At 40.5% G+C, this 22,389-nt stretch overlaps 1 protein-coding gene across 2 annotated transcripts in view; it reads right to left on the bottom strand.

Annotated features, from left to right (window-relative positions):
- Positions 1-22,389, bottom strand: part of LOC126183468 (dymeclin) — a 165,837-nt gene that overhangs the window by 18,009 nt on the left and 125,439 nt on the right. For both annotated transcript variants that reach the window (XM_049925479.1, XM_049925480.1), the window contains exon 12: positions 2,426-2,608. In XM_049925479.1, the coding sequence (XP_049781436.1) occupies positions 2,426-2,608 (183 nt within the window). The remainder of the gene's footprint in view (positions 1-2,425; positions 2,609-22,389) is intronic.

The following is a 22,389-nucleotide window of genomic DNA, read 5'->3' as shown; positions in this document are numbered from 1 at the left end:
GTGGATACAGCCACCAGAGAAGCAGAGGTGAATGTCCGGGAAAATTGGCACATTGGGTTGTGGAGGACTAGGTGAAGCCAGTGGGAGAGAACATGTTAAGGTTGTGAAGGAATGAGGATAGGATGTCTTGGCCGTGAGTCCAGACCATGAAGATATCATCAATGAACCTGAAACAGACAATGGGTTTGGGATTTTGGGAGGCTAACATTTCCTCCAACTTGCCCATTAAAAGGTTGGCATGGGAGAATGCTATGGGGATGCTAATGGGTGTGCCACCGAATTGTCTGTATACCTTCACCTCAAAAGAGAAGTAATAGTGTGGCAGTATATAGTTGGTAAGGCGTATTAGGAATGATGTAATAGGTCTGGAGTCTGAAAGACATTGGCAGACATAGCGTTTGATAGCAGCAAGGCATGGGCATTATGGATATTGGTGTGCTCAAAACCCACACTCACATCCTGTTCCTGAAATGCAGACTAAGCCATGAAATTAAACCAATGGTATAACCATGAAAATTCCCTTCTATGGATCCCCAGCCCTCCTTCCAAAAGGACCTTCATGTTTTAAAGTCTGCCAGCCCCTGTCCCTCAGAAAGCTGGTATTGCAGAAACATCTCCATGGCAAAGGTGTCCCAGAACACCTTCTGCAAGATACTTTTACTCTACAAACCCTCAATACATCTGCCAAATTGAGATCCTTGTTCTCCAACACCTGGAAGAGCACTACGGACTTCATAAATGATCAAAGCTGTTGACAGATTACTCCCACCTTTGAGCACCACTACTCATCTGCACACCTATCCTACCCACAGTGCTGCCCCCCCCCCCCCCCCCCAACCAACCAACCATTCATATCACTCAGATCCTGCCTTGGTGACCTTTTCAACTTGTCACATTCTCCAAAACTCCCTCCCAACACTCCACAAAATTCAGAACCTATACAACACCATAACACTTTGGTTAAGCTTTCCACCATAAACCTCCATCCTGCAGAAATTTCAGTCCCATCCCAAAGCCTCTCTTTCAGCTCCACACCCACGTTGAGCCATGGTGGACTTGTCAACTTCTCCCAATCCCTTCAGTGTAAACACTTCTTTGCCACAAATCCCTCCAACCAAAGCCTACCTAGTCCCAACATTGAGTCTTGCCTCTCCCAGTTTTTACCAACATCCAAAAATGACCCTCCCATTTCTCACCTAACCACCCCTTGGTTACCTTCTAGGAATTCCTTACCCCCAACTTGGTCTCACCCTCCTTTCCCACAAGCATAAACCTAACTACAGAAGAAAAGAAAGCAACTGTAAACCTCAAAACACACCATGATTTAATCACTGTTCCAGCAAACAAAGACTCCGCCACTGTCATGATGAATCACAGTGACTTCCCGACAGAAGACTTCCGCCAACTCTCTGATTACTCCACCCACAAACTCTGCCATAGTTATCCCATCCACCAAGTCCAACAAACTCGAGTCCCTACTGAAATCCTTAGGCTTAGGCTCATCTTAGGATTTCTACCATGAGTCCACCTCCGCCCTAACTTGAACGATCCCCTCCCCCGCTCCACTCACTCACCTTCTACTTGCTTCCAAAAATTCACTGGGTTTTCTATACAGCAACATCAGACATGACCAAGGCTTTGCAACTATCAAATACTATCTCTTTCAGTGTCCTTCAGACTCACGCCCAGCAGCTAATCTCACTTTCACCTTACTGGTATATCCCCACACACAACTATTTCTCTTTTGAGGTGAAGATACACAAACAAATCCCTGGCACAGACATGGGCACCTGCATGGCACCCTGCTATGCCAACCAGTTTATGGGCCATCTAGAGGAATATTTCAGAGCCTCCCAAAACCCCAAACACATTGTCTGTTTTAGATTCATTGATGACACCACCTCCACACCCTCTCCTATCTGCTCCACCTTGTCCGCTTCGACACCATGTGCCACCTTTCTGGACGTTGACCTTTGCCTCTCTAATATCTCCATCCATACCTCTGTTTATATTAAACCACAATGTTGATCACAAGTGCATGCGTGAGAGAGAGAGAGAGAGAGAGAGAGAGAGAGAGAGAGAGAGAGAGAGAGAGAGAAAGTTTTCATTCTCTTTTGTGTGCGTCTCTTGACAACTCAATGCCTCTGCTATTTGGTGATTGGTCTCCCTGATTTCTAAATATTTACAAAGCCAGTAGATTGTGGTATGATGCCTGGATAAATAAATAAATAGTTGAAGCATATGATACACTACTCATTCAACTAAAAAAGACACAATGAATAAGAAAATCATACCAAAGATAGTAATTACACATTTTTGTACCTACTGAGCTAGAGGATGCTCCCAGTGTTTTAGTCACATAATTTCACAGACAATACATAAACCAATAAAATGCACAGGACAATATGTGAAGTTATGTACTTACAGTGTCTATGTTCTGAACAACATCTTGGAAGGCCTGATGTGACTGGTATGGTTCAAATACATGCCTTTTGTACAAAAGTGTGTAGATGAGGTTGGTATTGTAGGCTAACTGATGACTCAGGCACGAGTTTAATACTTCTAAAATCATTCTCAGAACTTCTTCAAGAACTGATACATCTTGAGCCTTCATAACAAAAAGAAAACACACATATTAACAATATCTAAACATCTGGAACATGATGAAAGTAAGTAGTAAAGAAGAAAAGTATGAGGGTGGGGAGAGAGGAAGGGAAGGGAGGGAGGGGAACAGGAATGGAGTGTGAACGAGTGCAGGAATTATATAAAGAGGACAGGGATAGTCTGAGGGTAAGAACTAAAAATGACTGATGTGAGTGTTATTGTGGGACTCAAGGATGTGTTGAAGAGAGAACTGGTGTGGGAAGGGGACAGGGAATAAGAGGGATATGAACAGCACAGCTTGCAGAGCAAAAATTGAAGTTAGCCTTTCTGTGCTGAGATTGGGGTACAAAACAAGGAATTGCATAGTGCTGCGATTATGGCAACAGGTTCAAAAGCCACCAATGAGGAAACTCGACCGGTGGCCGGCCGCTTCAGAGGCTAAGTCCGCGCCGATCGCGACATGGGACATATAAAATGGCCAACTCGCTTATTCTCTGGTTATCTGCACAATCTGGCAACACTGTAGGCTGCGGCACTTCCTGGAGGAAGAATTATCCCATGATTGTGAAACGATAGGCTGATTACGCCTGTGGTCTAGTGGTAGCGTGCGTTGTTTCTGTTCATAATGTCAGTGGATCGAGAGCAGCTGGCGCAAAATATTTTTATAGCCTCTTCTGTCTGAATGCTGAAGACGTGAATGTAATGGTAGCGCCGATTCAATCTATTTCGCTTTCTGACACATCGATATCAAAATTTTATCCAGTAACCATTTTGCGGCAGATTTCCTGCAGACTGTCCTCCTCGGACGCTGTATGCGGCAAAGCTCCGGGATCCATTTGCTGGCTACCGGCAGCAACCGTGGCGAGAACAGTGGCGCTGCACTCCGCCGTTCTTTATCGAATGCGCCTGCTACCGCTCATCGCATTTGATAATTTAAAACGCTTTATTATTAAATGTCGCTCCACAGAAAATTCCTACGATTTCCACTCATGCTCACAAGCAACAGAGACAGATGCCCTGATTACATTAATCGGCCAGAGGTGAGTATGGCCCGAGATTAATTTTATAGACTAGCACAAAATTAAACCACCTCACTACATTCGATGAGTTTATAAATGCTTCATACCTCGTTTCTTTTCTTTTCAAAGTCAATTATTTGTGCAAATTTTGGGCAATATTCGGATGTTTTCGTCAAGCCAGAGTGAGCATCTGTGGTGTAAAGTGTGTTACAGTTCTTGTTTCATTCCTTATGGTAAGTCTATGCGATAAACTGTGTGAATACCTTGCAATGCATGCTCTGTAGCAGTGCAGGAACACTGCAAATTTGGAATTCCATGTATGGATTCATGAAGTATTTAATGTTGATCGGAAGTGATAGTTAAGGTCAACAGATTTAAACCAGAAAAATTTATCGTTTTGGAGGTTTCAGAGAACGGAAAGGAATTGCTAATGCTGGTGTCAGAAAACACCTACAGTTAAATGCTATTGCAAAAATTTAGAAGAGAGAAACTATATTAAACAACATGTGCACTTCTTAAACAACCTCGTGACATGTTAGACCTATATGACGAACAAAGCTCAAATTTGTATTGTTGACAGTCGGTTTGAATCTTTTCAGGAACTATTTTACAGTGAAGCACCTTGGCATTTGGAAAGCAGACATCTATGATATTAACATAATTTACTAAGTCAAAATTGGACGAAGATTGATGTGTAAAGGCAATCTTCAGATTTCGTATAAGGAATTTTTACTAGCAGTTTGCTACTCCATCAATTAAAATGGAAAATAAAAGGTTCTGATCAGTGGCTTTCTACGAGATCGGGACTGCAATCTCCTATAGCACTAGCATCGCAACGCTCAAGGAAACCACTGAGGTAACGACACACTGACGGCAACAGGCGGAATATAGTCCTTGCGATGTTGCCTGAGCCTCAAAACGCAACCTTAAACACACAAGCAGGTGTTACTGATGTGAAGAACACTGTTCTTGGAGTTCAGAAATTAAATATACTTCGTAAGTGTCTCATCTTACAGTGGATTATATCGTATGAGTCTTCGATGTGGAAAACGAATGTCAAGTGAATTTAGCTAGGTATGCTGCGGTACATCCGGAAGTAAATGCACTACCACAGTGTTGACAAATACTTGCTCGACGCTGCCAAATCCCGGCTCTCTTATGAGACAGCTTTTTAGCGAAATGTTTGTCGTGATTGTCCGATACGGTTCTTCAGAGTGGAGATGCGCGTGCACGTTTGGTTTCTATGCGGCGTTCTCCCCTGATAGTTTCTGACGTCGCCTTGTGTGGGCTATGTATACATTTGAGGCATTCAATTATCATTAATGCAGAATGATAAAAGTTTCAGCTTCTGGCGTGGAAGAAGGCTGTCGACGCCAACATTATATCATTTCAACGTAGGGAAAGCAAAACGAATGATTCAGTGTTTCTCATTCAGCATAAAGAATGTGAGATAATTTTCCGTAACGTTCATAATCATCTAAAAATACAAACGAAGTAAAAATATATAGGAAGCTTATTTGAATTGAATATAATGTACGATATAAAACGCTTTGCACCTCGATGTCGAATGTGTCCACGCGCAACCTTTTGCAGTATACATATAGAATGTCATGATTACCACGATAATGAAGAAGTATGTTGGTAAGGATGGCGGCAAGAAGAGACGCAGTCAACAAATATTCGATTCTTCATGGCATTCATTTAATTTGAGATGTAAGAAGGGGTAAAGCAGGATATTACTTTCGTTAACACGAAAGATATGCCGCACATTTTGATAACGAGGAAGTCTGCGTCTTCATACGTTTCCTCCTTGAAATCTGTATGCTCTATTATATACTAAATAGCCTGATCATTGTTTCAGTAATGTTACCCTCTTGTTTGGACCCTTAACAATGAACAGATTCCAAATGCATGTCTCTGCATGAAAGTAGTTGTTCGAACCCTTCCTGCGTTGTTTTTTGAGTTTTATTGCTTGGAATTCATGAACCCTTCTTTCATAGCTACTCTTTATGTGCATCGATACCAAATAGGGATGTGAAAAGTCTTGCGAGTGAGAGAATGACAATAATAATCGTAACACGAACACGCAAATAATGAATGAAGTTTATTGCAATGCAGAATGAGAATGGCTGTGAATATAAAAATAGGTTGATCGTTGAGTTGGCACAATGCAAATATATTCTTAGCATTTTGTTACTGAATTTAGTTCTGGATGTTTGCAGAGAAAAAGGAAAAGTCGGTACTTCTCGCTAGTGTAATACAATGTGAACCAGCAACTACCCTTTCCTTAGTACACGACTCAAGCAGGTCTCCAAGTAGCTACCAAGGCACTGCTGCATTCTGTTCCCTGACGCTGCTCTGATGACGGTTAAAGCAGATAGTTCCGATTATGAAATACAAAACGTATTGCAGGTTAGGTCCTAGGATCGTAATATTAAATTTGCGATGTAGATGGCACATGAACGTGATACGACTATCCAGATTACTCGTCAATATAAAAAAGACAATATTTTGGGAATTGAGCATGGTCCTTCGGCACCAGTCCTGAAAGAGAGTTAATGATCACAGGCATGCCAAACCATTTCAAAACGTCTGCCAAGTACCAAAAACAGTAGCAATATGATTAAAGCAATGGACAGATCAGAAAGGCCTCACTGCTGTCCACAGCCTGTTTCTGTCAGCCCTAGTGGAGCTGCGCTGCCAGACGCCAACCCAGTAGCATATTACACAGCTGAAATCTACGAATGAATTGTGTACTTATACTCATGATCTTAAGTGAAATTTGTTATACATCACTAGGATATAGCTGCCATAGTTAATACATCAATAATAATCTCGTTTATTGCTTCAGTAACTGTTTTCATCTTGTTTGACACCGAGATGATGTAAGCAACACAAATTCGGGTCCCTGACAGTTAATTCTAGTCTCTTCAGGGACTTAGTCTTGTTTTGTTGTTGTTGTAAATTGGTATTCGCAAAGAATACTACTGTCGCAAATCGTGAGAGGTTTTCAAAACACATATGATACAGATGGTTAAGAATAGTCTCTCAGTTTTGACCTTTAGAATATCGGTTGCCGCGCGTGGTGGCTGCGAGGTCTTGTGTGACGTTTCACAGATTTCACATCTGCTTCTGCCGGAGGTTCGAGTCCTGTCCCAGGCATGGATGTGTGTGTTGTCCTTTGAATAAGTTAGATTAAGTTAGTGTAAGTAGTTTCTACGTCTAGGGACTGATGACCCTAGCAGTTTGGTCCCTTAGGTATTAGAACTTAAAAAAGAGCACTAGCGGAAGGAATTGATAAGATCAAGCTTTTGCAGAAAAACTGGAACTAATGAAAAAAAAAAAACAGCTATAGTTATATAAATTGAGCACTTCACTGCAGCAGTGCCTTGTTTGCACAGTAGTAAATACTGCCCTTACCATAATCGTAGCTGACGTATACAGCGTCAAACGTGAAACATGAGAGTATGACCACCCATTGCATGAAGCGACCATTTTGAACTGAAATACGTTCCCTAACTCAAAACCACTCCTTCTGTGATATCTGTGATAATTATTGACAATATTTGATTGAGATGACAAGAAAATATTAAATGGATGTAGCAGATACAATGTAGTTCCACAGCCGCAAATCATTCTCATACTAACACAGTTGCCAAGAAAGGCATACGACGACGTGAGTCCTTGACTACGTTAGTGGCAAGCAGATTCCGTTTCCTTAGCAGGAATTCTTCACGAACAGATGCGGATACAATGCAGTCCGAACGACAGATATGGCGGTATGCCTACAAAGAGCAGAAAACCTAATTGTTAACCCTTTGAGTAATATTCACACGTCTGTGACTCGTATCATGGTTAAAGCCCATATATTACCACTGTTCGTGCTTACCTACGTCATCAAATAACAGCAGGAACGGAGAGAAATACTTTTGGATATTTCAATTCATTTTTGGATGTAGCAGGTTTTCTTCTTCAATAAAGCTATTGTTTCTATTTCCAGACAACATTTCATATCCTTCTTACTTCTGCCACAGCAGTTATTTTGCTGCCCACATGGGAAACCATGCCTAACACTACCATCCTCTCATTTCCTGATCTAATACCCTCTGCATAGCCTTCCTTAATTTTACTGCTGCTCATTATCCTTTTATTAAAGGCTATACACCAAGGAAAGAGAAATAACATCTATATGTAATGTTTGCAGTGATGAAATCAGAAAACTGTGCTTATAAAAGTGCTCAGAACCTCTGAACGAGCCTTTCAATTTGCAGCACACACCATTCATTGGGTCATGAAAGAAAATAATATTAAGAGGAGCAAGTTGACCATAGCAAGCATGGGGAGGGTATGATGAAGTGCCTTGAAGTTGGACCAGTTTCCGTCAAATTTAGTTCCTGATAGACTAAAATATGATCTTGACACAAAAGCATCAGTGTACTCATATGGGAACTACTTCCAACCTGTAATTGAAAGAATACCTGGTCAAGTTAGGTAGCGTTTCGCTTGCGGCCATCACTAATTTTAATTTCATCCCATTCCTCGATGACGCACTGAAATGTTTTCGAACTCTTCTCATTGTTTCCGGCCTCAAAGATTTCCTAAAGCGTTATATCGTGTGTTGTCACACCGTAAGTTAGACACCCATAAAGCTCTGACTTGCTTTCGAGCATCAAATCATTTGAGCAGCGATTCGAAAATACAGAAGACCACTTCTGAAGAAGGGCCTGCTGTCAGCAGGTCCTGGAATACAACACTGCGGGCAGTAACAATACCCATGTTTTACGTCACAAGATGCAGAAGTGATTTATATACTTTTCGAAAAACTCATTTAATGAATGATTTCGAGTCTGGTAGTGTATGTGAAGGGTGTTTTTGTGATGATAAAAAGTCGGGTAACGCAGATTTCACTAGTTCCGTTGGATTTGAGAATGGGAATCAGTTTTTGGGTAGTCGAGTGATGTGATCATGGTCAAGACCGAGTGCTGTTTCTACATCACAGTGGCTGCCGCAGTGTTTCGTCAGCACAAACACCATGTGATTGGGCACGCTGCTCATGACGTCACATGCTGCGAGTGGGAGTGTCAAGGGGGCGCAGTGATTTTTCAACATGTTACTCAAGTAATAAGTCAAATAGATTACATGAATATTGTAAGTGGGACAGGAACCTTAATTTACCTTTCATTGCTTATTTGTGGTCTGACTTAAATGAACAACAGCATCATTTAATATCTTGCCTAATGATTGTCGTTTCTTTCTTAACAGTGATTCTTGACAAAGGATTTTAACAAAGTTTATATTTTTGTGTGTCAGATAACTGAAAAAAGATATTCTTTTATTTTTTCAGGCTTTGTTTCTCCACTGAGTTGTAAATGGTTCTCTTTATAAAACGAATGGTAACGTCATAAGGGCAACAGTCGCAATGCAGTCCCAGTGGAATGGAGAGAGTAGGGTGCGTGTGGTTGCACTGATTGAGCATGGCAACTACTCGGCATCAGAAGCTGGAGAAAAGTGTGGAGTACCGGCAAGAACAGCTAGATGCTGGTGGAAAGAATACCAGGAAAGGGGCTATATAGGGCGGAAAAGAGGAAGTGGCCGGCCCCGTGTGTCTACTGCAGCAGATGATCAGCGTGTTTCGGAGAATATACGTGCTAATCCATTCCTCAGTTGCCGTGGCCTGAAAGAGAGATCTCAGTTTCCCGGCAGCAGAAAGACTGTTGCGAGGAGACTGAAAGATGCTGGATTATATTGTTGGAGAGCTGCTATAAAGCAGCCATTGACCGACTATCAGAGGATTGACCGCATGGCTTTTGCAGCAGAATATATCGACTTTGACTGGAGTAGAGTAATCTTTTCGGATGAAAAAATATTTTCTTCCTGTAGCGACGCCCCTGTTCAGGTGAGACGAAATTTTCTCCATAAAGTTATTAGTTTATGCTGTTAGTGACTTTACATTTGTAGTAGGCACAAAATAATAAATATAAACAGTTCCCTATATCATGATTTTAGTAGTTCATCTCTCATCTGATAAGTAAATATGACCCCTGAATTTGTAAATATTTGCATTAACACGCAAATGTTTTTTGTGTTAGGTATACCGCCCATGAGGACAACGCTTCCAGCCAATGTATCTTAACGGAAGTCAAAGAAGTGGGCGGTTCTCTGTAGCTGTATGGAGCTATATTTCCGCTCATTGGGCAGGTCCTCTCTGGAGAATACAGGGAATTCTCAACGGAGAGGCCTACATTAACATACTGAATTCCATTATGAAGCCTAGTGCTGAAATGCTGTACCCAGACGGTGAAATATATCTTCTGCAGGTATGAACAGTGGACGTGTGGAACAATTAAGAGTATTTCCAGTTTTCCTACGATTTATTCATTACTTTGATAAGCTCTACTTCTTATCGAAGTGACTACTCTACTTTGTCAGTTGTATAATTTTGATTTCTCCACCTTGCTTTGATACTGATGGCCGAGAAATATAGCTTTCCTGGGCATCATCTTAGTTTCTTCCTTAGTGCGTCGTTCCATAATTGTATGTGTAAGGAAGACACCGTGTATAAATAACTAATATATGTTGTTGTTGTGGTCTTCAGTCCAGAGACTGGTTTCATGCAGCTCTCCATGCTACTCTATCCTGTGCAAGGTTCTTCATCTCCCAGTACGTACTGCAACCTACATCCTTCTGAATTTGTTTAGTGTATTTATCTCTTGGTCTCCCTCTGCGATTTTTACCCTCCACGCTGCCCTCCAATACTAAATTGGTGATCCCTTGATGCCTCATAATATGCCCTACCAACCGATTCCTTCTTCTAGTCAAGTTGTGCCACAAATTTCTCTTCTCTCCAACTCTATTCAATACCTCCTCATTAGTTATGTGATCTACCCATCTAATCTTCAGCATTCTTCTGTAGCACCACATTTCAAAAGCTTCTATTCTCTTTTTGTCTAAACTCTTTATCATCCATGTTTCACTTCCATACATGGCTACACTCCATACAAATACTTTCAGAAATGAGTTCCTGACACTTAAATCTATACTCGATGTTAACAAATTTCTCTTCTTCAGAAACGATTTCCTTGCCATTGGCAGTCTACATTTTATATCCTCTCTACTTCGTCCATCATCAGTTATTTTGCTCCCCAAATAGCAAAACTCCTTTACTACTTTAAGTGTCTCATTTCCTAATCTAATACCCTCAGCATCACCCGACTTAATTCGACTACATTCCATTATCCTCGTTTTGCTTTTGTTGATGTTCATCTTATATCCTCCCTTCAAGACACTGTCCATTCCGTTCAACTGCTCTTCCAAGTCCTTTGCTGTCTCTGACAGAATTACAATGTCATCGGTGAACCTCAAAGTTTTTATTTCTTCTCCATGGATTTTAATTCCTACTCCAAATTTTTCTTTTGTTTCCTTTACTGATTGCTCAATATACAGATTGAATAACATCGGGGAGAGGCTACAACCCTGTGTCACTCCCTTCCCAACCACAGCTTCCCTTTCATGTCCCTCGACTCTTGTAACTGCCATCTGGTTTCTGTACAAATTGTAAATAGCCTTTCGCTCCCTGTATTTTACCCCTGCCACCTTCACCTTCAGAATTTGATAGAGAGTATTCTAGTCAACATTGTCAAAAACTTTCTCTAAGTCTACAAATGCTAGAAACGTAGGTTTGCCTTTCCTTAATATACTTTCTAAGATAAGTCGTAGGGTCAGTATTGCCTCACATGTTCCAACATTTCTACGGAATCCAAACTGATCTTCCCTGAGGTCGCCTTCTACCAGTTTTTCCATTTGTCTGTAAAGAATTTGTGTTAGTATTTTGCAGCAGTGGCTTATTAAACTGATAGTTCGGTAATTTCATTTTCCTACTTACCTTTTCTCTTCTTAGTCTTCTCTCCACAGTTACTTCTTATATGACTCTGTGATTCATTTCTATCTCCTTCTACCTTGTTTTGGTCATTTTCCACTAAAATCAGTATCCTGTTACCTGTAGGCGGACCATACTTCATTTTTTCAGATCCCATCTTTCACTTCCAAAGGAAAGAGTACTCAACATAATCCATTTTGCAGTGTGTTTCTATGACTTGTATGTTTACTTGAAAGAACATTATTCATAAACATAAATGGTTTTGCTAGCACTGTTCTTCCGTTTTTCTTTTGTTAAGCATCTGTTTCTCTTTCACTCTGGTCCTGAGGTGGCTGAAGTGCTATACTTGTAATGGCATCAGGTTTTATTGCTGTGTTCATATGTTTATTACTTTTTCTCATTGACGTTACCATTTGTTGTTGTTCTTACATTCCAGTGTTATTATTTTCTCGATTTTCGGATAATACCTGCAAAATGTTGTTCATTTTGTTTTCTATATCTGAAACTATTAAGAAATTGTTAACAAATGTAATGCAGCGTATCTTTTCACAATTGAATTTAACTGGTAATGTTAACTATTCTGTTGTTTGTGTTGCTTCTGTAATACACACACACACACACACACACACACAAACACGGTATTAAGGGAAGTGGTATTCCATACTTTGCGAGTCAGTAGTATGGACTAAAACAAGACAAACTGCATATCGTAAGAGCAACACGCACTTCTTCAGTACAAGAGAAGTGTTTTAAATAGAACAACAGATGTGTTTCACAGTGGTAAAGGTGAAGAAATGCTCATTGCTCTTAAGATATTCATTTCAGACTCATTGCTTTTGTTTACTGGATGTGTTTGTCTTGTTTCTGTCCATCTTATTAGCTCTTGAAATATGGACTACTTGTTTTTAATACCCTATATTCGAAGCAGATATGTAGACAAAGGACTTCCTTGCTTATTCATTTCCACACATTATATTTCTATTTTATTCAATTTGTATTGATTATTGGGCTGTAATGTATTCAAAATTTGGAACTAATCAACTCAAATCAGGCCAGGTCTTATAATAGTAAAATTACACCTTCCATTTCGAACCATTCCTAAATAAATGAAGGAATTATTTCTTTATCGGTTCATTTCTTCTCTTTTAACTAGCAGAACATACAAACCTGTAACTGATTTGGTTGTTCTTACTTTGTTCGTGAATAGGCCTACCCCAATAAACCGATCCATATTTCCTTTTATTAAAATTGTACGATATTCGTAGGTTTCTTGGAGGCATGCTGTAGTTTTCACTATTGACTGCCTTGGCTGATTTTTCTTTTAAAGTTAAGCATAAGATAAAATATACTTTACAGTACTTTACTAACATTACAATCATGATCTATAAAATATCCTCCAAGGTATACACTCTTTTTCTCCAGGTTACTTCTCGTAACTTAGAATATAATTGTGCAGTAATGTCCACATGTAAAATTAAAATGTGTTCAGCATTTCTGTAAGTGTATTTCCTCACCTCCTAGCATGAGTGAATGATAACATAACTGTCAGACAGGAGAGGCGAGGTCTGTATCACCTAATCCCATGTCGTTCGCGCTCCTTTCTGCCAGCCACTTTGACATGGGAAGTGCGTAGTGATGGGGCTAGGAATCAGAGAGTGAACATACTGGTGACTTAGTTTGAGGTTCCTGGTGTCTCAACCTAAAGCTGTTCACCCTAGTGTGCTTTCTGTCAGGAAATGTCATCCTCGAAAAGTGGAAAGGATGGTTTTCTCATCCTTTGAAATTGTCAGATAGCTGCATCAGCACGTTTCCAGGATAGTACACAGCTGTTCATGGGTTCGAGATTTGTTTCTCGTATATCTTTTTCTTTATTCCTCCTTTATATTCAATTTTGATATCAGCTGGCAACTGCCCGCATTGCCTTGATTAAAAATTATATGACAAAGAAACAAATTATTTATCCCATAGGTGCATGCAAATATATGAATTGGGTTACAATTTACAGATTTTATGATCTTAGTCAAAACAGCAATGTTGCATAAACGAACTGTTCTTGGGCAATGAGCATTACATAAAGATACGTACATGTAGTGGTATTTAGTTCACACTAATATGAAGGGAAGACTAATTTTATTAACATTCCTGAAATCAGCTATTTATCTCAACTGCAGGCGTTTACTCTGAGTGCGGGGCCGCGTTGACACTAGGTGTGAATGGGCAACGTCAACAGCCACGGTTGCCTTCGGTAAATGCAACACATTGAGTGAACGAGCCCATGTAAAGTCCGTAGAGAATATCTCGTAATAAAACAGATTTGTTTCTTCTTTATATTTTTGTCAGTGGAAAGATAGAAAAAAGAATTCTATAGTGAAGATTAGCAATCGTTTTGAATAAGCGAAGCAGATTAGCTTTACAACCATGTACCAGAGTCTAACAGTTAACAGTTCAAGAGACCACTGCACTGTATTGAACAACTTACACCCCACCTCGTCATTACCAAAGCATAGGAGGATGGTATATTCTGAAAGAAGGCCTACCTGTGTGTTCTAACTGGCGCCTCAACTATATAACCATTCGCTCTGTATTCTGATCACCATCCCAGCACCCTCCCCTTGTCAATGTAGGTTTTTGTCAACAGCTGTCAGAAAAGTATTTTGGAATGTGGAATCCTCCGAATAATTTATAAACCTGTAGCTTAGACTACACAGCCACTGCAGTTGTCGAATTTTTTCACAGTATGGAAATTAAGTATTCATAGTATTAGTAGTATTGAAATTTCTAAGTTAATGAATGATCATTTCTTTACAGGACCATAGCCTGATTCATAATAGCAGAGCTGTCCAGACCTGGTTCCAAGGTCAGCAGAGAATAAAACTTCTTCCTTTCGTGCCAAAATCACCAGATCTAAACCCCATTGAAAATATGTGGGCGGAGGTTACGAGGTTGTTACCACCTGGGTCAAGGAATTCAGAAACTCTGTGGGAAAATATGGAGAATACATGGTGGGAGATAAACGATCATCACAATCTCTCGAGGAATTTAACCTTATCACTTCCCAGATGCCTTCAAGCAATTATAGAAAACGAGGGAGGATGGGTACAGTATTGAAAGAAAAATAAAGGTCAAACCAGTTGCGAGGTCCTAAAGTGTTCCAGAAACCTACCAAAGCTAAATGGTCCTTGTGTATTCTCATTAAATGTGTCACTGCGTGATTCTTACACATAGCAACTGCTAATTAAATTCTTTACTCAAAGAAATAAATAAACAAATGTATGCGCAACAGATAAATGTTTGATTTTGTAGTATTAACCCCAAATTTGGTACACTGTTAATCACCCAACTAATGCGTAAGTAACCGGAATCGTAACTGGACCTGCATAATAACTCCTTCTCCGTTCTGTTTTTCCCGAGGACATGCAGCTCTACTGTATGATTAAATGATGATGGCGTCCTCTTGGGTAAAATATTCCGGAGGTAAAATAGTCCCCCATTCGGATCTCCGGGCGGGGACTACTCAGGAGGACGTCGTTATCAGGAGAAAGAAAACTGGCGTTCTACGGATCGGAGCGTGGAATGTCAGATCCCTTAATCGGTCAGGTAGGTTAGAAAATTTAAAAAGGGAAATGGATAGGTTAAAGTTAGATATAGTGGGAATTAGTGAAGTTCGGTGGCAGGAGGAACAAGACTTTTGGTCAGGTGATTACAGGGTTATAAATACAAAATCAAATAGGGGTAATGCAGGAGTAGGTTTAATAATGAATAAGAAAATAGGAGTGCGGGTTAGCTACTACAAACAGCATAGTGAACGCATTATTGTGGCCAAGATAGACACAAAGCCCATGCCTACTACAGTAGTACAAGTTTATATTCCAACTACCTCTGCAGATGATGAAGAAATAGATGAAATGTATGATGAAATAAAAGAAATTATTCAGATAGTGAAGGGAGACGAAAATTTAATAGTCATGGGTGACTGGAATTCGAGTGTAGGAAAAGGGAGAGAAGGAAACGTAGTAGGTGAATATGGCTTGGGGGTAAGAAATGAAAGAGGAAGCCGCCTGGTAGAATTTTGCACAGAGCACAACTTAATCATAGCCAACACTTGGTTCAAGAATCATAAAAGAAGGTTGTATACCTGGAAGAATCCTGGAGATACTAAAAGGTATCAGATAGATTATATAATGGTAAGACAGAGATTTAGGAACCAGGCTTTAAATTGTAAGACATTTCCAGGGGCAGATGTGGATTCTGACCACAATCTATTGGTTATGAACTGCAGATTGAAACTGAAGAAACTGCAGATTGAAACTGAAGAAACTGCAAAAAGGTGGGAATTTAAGGAGATGGGACCTGGATAAACTGAAAGAACCAGAGGTTGTAGAGAGTTTCAGGGAGAGCATAAGGGAACGATTGACAGGAATGGGGGAAAGAAATACAGTAGAAGAAGAATGGGTAGCTCTGAGGGATGAAGTAGTGAAGGCAGCAGAGGATCAAGTAGGTAAAAAGACGAGGGCTAATAGAAATCCTTGGATAACAGAAGAAATATTGAATTTAATTGATGAAAGGAGAAAATATAAAAATGCAGTAAATGAAGCAGGCAAAAAGGAATACAAACGTCTCAAAAATGATATCGACAGGAAGTGCAAAATGGCTAAGCAGGGATGGCTAGAGGACAAATGTAAGGATGTAGAGGCTTGTCTCACTAGGGGTAAGATAGATACTGCCTACAGGAAAATTAAAGAGACCTTTGGAGAGAAAAGAACCACTTGTATGAATATCAAGAGCTCAGATGGCAACCCAGTTCTAAGCAAAGAAGGGAAGGCAGAAAGGTGGAAGGACTATATAGAGGGTTTATACAAGGGCGATGTACTTGAGGACAATATTATGGAAATGGAAGAGGATGTAGATGAAGACGAAATGGAAGATAAGATACTGCATGAAGAGTTTGACAGAGCACTGAAGACCCGAGTTGAAACAAGGCCCCGGGAGTAGACAACATTCCATTTGAACTACTGACAGCCTCGGGAGAGCCAGTCATGACAAAACTCTACCATCTGGTGAGCACGGTGTATGAGACAGGCGAAATAACCTCAGACTTCAAGAAGAATATAATAATTCCAATCCCAAAGAAAGCAGGTGTTGACAGATGTGAAAATTACCGAACTATCAGTTTAATAAGTCACAGCTGCAAAATACTAACGCGAATTCTTTACAGACGAATGGAAAAACTGGTAGAAGCCGACCTCGGGGAAGATCAGTTTGGATTCCGTAGAAATGTTGGAACACGTGAGGCAATACTGACCTTACAACTTATCTTAGAAGAAAGATTAAGAAAAGGCAAACCTACGTTTCTAGCATTTGTAGACTTAGAGAAAGCTTTTGACAATGTTAACTGGAATACTCTCTTTCAAATTCTGAAGGTGGCAGGGGCAAAATACAGCGAGCGAAAGGCTATTTACAGTTTGTACAGAAACCAGATGGCAGTTATAAGAGTCGAGGGGCATGAAAGGGAAGCAGTGGTTGGGAAAGGAGTAAGACAGGGTTGTAGCCTCTCCCCGATGTTATTCAATCTGTATATTGAGCAAGCAGTAAAGGAAACAAAAGAAAAATTCGGAGTAGGTATTAAAATTCATGGAGAAGAAGTAAAAACTTTGAGGTTGGCCGATGACATTGTAATTCTGTCAGAGACAGCAAAGGACTTGGAAGAGCAGTTGAACGGAATGGACAGTGTCTTGAAAGGAGGGTATAAGATGAACATCAACAAAAGCAAAACGAGGATAATGGAATGTAGTCAAATTAAGTCGGGTGATGCTGAGGGTATTAGATTAGGAAATGAGACACTTAAAGTAGTAAAGGAGTTTTGCTATTTAGGGAGTAAAATAACCGATGATGGCCGAAGTAGAGAGGATATAAAATGTAGACTGGCAATGGCAAGGAAAGATCACGTAGCTAATGAGGAGGTACTGAATAGGACTGGGGAGAAGAGAAGTTTGTGGCACAACTTGACTAGAAGAAGGGATCGGTTGGTAGGACATGTTTTGAGGCATCAAGGGATCACAAATTTAGCATTGGAGGGCAGTGTGGAGGGTAAAAATCGTAGAGGGAGACCAAGAGATGAATACACTAAGCAGATTCAGAAGGATGTATGTTGCAGTAGATACTGGGAGATGAAGAAGCTTGCACAGGATAGAGTAGCATGGAGAGCTGCATCAAACCAGTCTCAGGACTGAAGACCACAACAACAACAACAACCGTTCTGTAAGCTATTTCTTTTCATTCTGTCTTACTTTCATCTCTCAAAACATAATAACGGTATTACCAGTAACATACAGGGTTAAATTGCCTAACAGCTGATCTTGTAACAGCACATATAAAGATATTTCTACTTCCTATGGTCTCTTATGAAGATAACCTTTTTCTCACCCACGGGAAGGAATGAAGGATAGCCCACAACACTTGATTTATAATGTCACAGCAACACACTATCACTCTCATTACCACTGGCGAAAGCAATTATCGTATCTCCACACGGACTAGTATCAGAGAAATTCTGTAACTTCTTCAATCACTATCTGATCCCAGAAACACCTCTCACTTATTGATGTGCCTCGATGTTAACTAAGGTTTGCGTGGTTGGATAGTTCGTGCAGTCGCGATTCTGAAATTTATGTTCCCCTCATATTCGTGCGCTGCACATTATTGAAACTGGAAGAAAAAAAACCTTCACAAGTTACTTAGACCGATTTCCTAATTATATCTCATCCATGAATTTCAGAAACTCGTCAAATTACAAACTGAAACACATGCAAGCTACAAATGGCTTCTTTGAAAACCAATTCTTTTAGATCAAAATTAAGAGCATTACTTTCTACCATGAATTTCTGTTAGCAGCTTGATTAGTTAAAGCAACGAGGTAATATTTTCCTGCACTTCCAGATTAGATTTTGAAACAAACTAACCAAAACCATGAATTTAAATTGACCATTACTAAAAAGAATTATGGTAAATCAACACATTCCTACTTATAAACTAATGGTTCCTAGCACTCAGTCATCCACACTTCATCATTTTCTTCAACAGCCCCATGTGGTGAGTGCCAAGTTTTTGGTTATAATAGTTCATCAGATGCATCCTATTTGTGTTGTACCTGCTTTACAATTGAATTCTAACACTTTACTGTTCATCGAATTACTCAAACGAAATATCAAATTCCGTTAACTTTCGAGTTACTCTTCACGGTCACGACATAGTATTCTCACATTTGCCTATCTTTTACCTGCCTATAAACAATTTGGTTCCCTCCAAAATATTATATTAAATTAAATCTATCCTGAAAGTGAAGGTTTCTACGTAAGGTGGAACATTAAAGCCTTAAATAACTCATTTCCTTTCCCTTTGCAGAGAGCATTTTGCTCCACCACTTCCTCAGTCCATCTGGCTGCTTCAGTCTTCCCCAGGAAAGTGCCTTCTCTTACTACGCTACCGCTCTCTCCCTGCCTACAGCAAGGGTGGTGTGCATCCTGGCCAATTAAGGCTCCAGAATTTCAAGCATTTGAAACTCCTGGCTGTCTTCTCCCCAGCGCACAATGAAATCTGCTGGCACTTTTCTACTCAATGAGCTTAACGTAAGAATACAGACAAACCTAGGCCCCGTCTCTCCAATGTCAGAGACAGACCTTTACCTCCGAAAACTCTCGTGTCACTACATATCGATACGTCAATGCCTTCCCACGAGTTTAATAATTTCATTTCAATATTCACTCCCATTCTATCCACATTGCATACTATTTACCTTGCTCTCAACCCAATCGTCGACTATTTAGGATAGGATAAGTCGGAAAAGTGGGTTTTCATCTCATCCAGTTGCTCTGATCAATTTCCTTAACACAGCAGGTACGTTGGTTTAATAAAAATTAACAGCTCAGATTGAGCGTCTGATAAACGGTATCTGATACCTGACGTAGCAAGGTATTCTAGCAATTACGTGTGTCTTTAAAGTCAGTATTGCCATTAGACTATTTTTTTTTCTATTTGCAGTGTTACATTTACACGATCATTATTTCGGCTTAAATGCCATTATCAAGTGTTTTAATGTTATACAGTGCCTAAGATGGCTTACTGTCGTATTTAAAATACACTATTAGACACATTGTCTAAGGGTCAATACATATGGTAAAAGCCTAATGCTATGTTTTATCACTGGGTATACCATCTTGACCATCCTTGAGTTATGCAGAAGCTACCCCTTGTCTCATCCTTCACGTTGCAAGTTATCAGTTATCTACTGCAGCCGCGATTATGGCAATGAGAGTGTTTATGCAAGAATTCCTTGGCATCATAGTTTTAAAGTAGTGACTTTATAAAATGGTAGTTGCCTCAGAAAGCAGTTCCAGGTTTGCTGCAAAAGATGTATCAGTTCCTTTTGGTGAGTTTTAAATCACGTGCTACCTGTCACATGTAAGTGTGTCCCAGCAAGCTCGCAGGGGTTGCCATGACCATAGACCTCACTCATCTTAAGTCACATCAAAATTAATCACAAAATTACTGAACAGATTCAAAGCATCTATAAGAGTCATGAATTTGTACTTTTTTAATCAACTCGGTCTGAAATAAGAGGGGAAAAAACGACAGGGACAGTGACCAAGTTTGTTAGTATGCATTATCTGTGGTACATCTGGAGGTGAAAACGTACGAAAATGCACTACTGCACTTTTGCGAACTTCTGTTTTACTTTCGCATCAATACTGTTGTGAACCCACCATCTGGACACCTGATATTATGGATGAGTAGGACACAAGACAGGATGTACATAATGTCCATTTGACATCAACAGTGTGTAACATTTTACTTTTTTTGAATAGGACAATGTTGCTCTCTTATAATTTTTAGATTAGTTACAATAAGCTTATGCTGCAAGAGAATTCGCTTGTATTTATCAATATGTGGTCTGTTGTCGGTTTGAAGGCCTTCCATTACATCAGCAACTTAGAGCAACTCCACCGAGGGCCGTCTGGAGTAGGGTGGAGATAGCAATGTGAAAGGTGTGAGCTGTCTAAGACGATCTTCATAGTGTTAGTTCGATTGGGACTTCCTATATTCTTGACGACATTTAACACCTGTGCGGTCAGTCACCCAATTTCAGAATTCATGTTGAGTAATCCTGCTAAATTCCCATAATATTGCCTTTTTATATTGATGAGTAATCTGGATAGTTGTCACGTTGATGTGCCGTCTACATCGCAAATTTAATATTCCTATCCTAGGAACTAACCTGCAATACATTTTGTATTTCATAATTGGAACTATCTGCATTAACCGTCATCAGAGCAATGTCAGTGAATAGAATGCAGCAGTGCCTTGGTAGCTACTTGGGGACATGCTTGAGTCGTGTTCTAAGGAAAGGGTAGTTGCTGGTTCACATTATATTACAATAGCAAGAAGTACCGACTTTTCTTTTTTCTCTGCAAACATCCAGAACTAAATTCAGTAAAAAAAATGCTGAGAAGATATTTGCATTGTGCCAACTCAAAGATCAACCTATTTTTATAGATTTTTATTTTTAAAGCCATTCTCGTTCTGCATTGGAATAAACTTCATTCATTATTTGCTTGTTCTTGTTACGATTACTATTGCCATTCTCTCACTCGCAAGAGTTTTCACATTCCTATTTGGTATCGATGCACATGAAGAGTGGCTATGAAAGAAGGGAATACTGAATGTTACGTCATGCAGAATATACTCATTTACTTTGGCTGCTCGTGATCAACGATACAGGAGAAGTGAGATACATAAAGTTGACAGTGGGAGGACAGACATGCTGGCACAACTCTACAACTACACAGTGTTACCAGATAAAATGGTGCTGCAGAATCGAAAGTGTAGTACGGACTTTGCCACAGTAGCAGAGAGCTGCTAATTTCGGACCATGACCGTGGATTACCCTTTGGTCAGCTGCTGGTTAGAGTATTGCAACTGTAAATGGAAGACTTTGTTTGATAGTCTTGTACTGATGCTTTTTTTTTTTTTTTTTTTTTGTGGTTTTAGGGCGCACAACTTCAATGGTCATTAGCGCCCTGACTACTCTAAAAATGCACCGCGAGCCACAAGTTGACAACAACAACTAAAAGGAAAAACACAATAAAAGACAGACTGACAGGCATAGGATTAAAAAACTTCATCAAATGTCCTTAGCAAGGTGTGTCAAATTGATAAAACAAAGAACACGAGCAGCTGCTCGTGGGTCATCCGCTAAAACGGCATCAAAAGTAATAGGCAGGTTAAGATCGAGGCGCAGTTGGTTAAGATCGGGACAGGACATTAAAATGTGTCTAACCGTCAGCAAGTGCCCACATGGGCAGAACGGCGCCGGCGCAGCCGTCAGCAGATGGCGATGGCTGAACCGGCAGTGTCCAATCCTTAACCTTGCTAAAACGACCTCCTCCCGCCGAGAAGGGCGTGAGGAGGACGTCCAAGCCACGGGAAGAGGTTTTAAGGCCCGAAGCTTGTTGTCGGTAAGTGCAGCCCAATCGGCATGCCACAGCGACACAACGCGCCGACAAATGACCCTGCTAAGATCGGACGAAGGGACACAACAAGAAGCTGTCCGAGGCTGGAGGACCGCAGCCTTGGCCGCGGCATCTGCAGCTTCGTTCCCAGGGATACCGACATGGCCGGGAACCCACATAAAGCTAACCGGCGGACCGACGTCCACCAGCCGCTGAAGAGAGCGTTGGATCCGGTGTACGAAAGGGTGAACCGGGTACGGATCACTGAGGCTCTGGATGGCGCTCAGGGAATCTGAGCAGATGACATAAGCAGAATGTCGGTGGCGGCAGATGTAAAGAACAGCCTGGTAGAGGGCAAAGAGCTCAGCTGTGAAGACCGAACAAT

This window comes from Schistocerca cancellata, chromosome 4 (genome assembly GCF_023864275.1).
Source record: "Schistocerca cancellata isolate TAMUIC-IGC-003103 chromosome 4, iqSchCanc2.1, whole genome shotgun sequence".
NCBI lineage: Eukaryota > Metazoa > Arthropoda > Insecta > Orthoptera > Acrididae > Schistocerca > Schistocerca cancellata.
The sequence above is the reverse complement of the archived record's forward strand: the minus strand, read 5'-3'. Positions and strand labels throughout refer to the sequence as shown.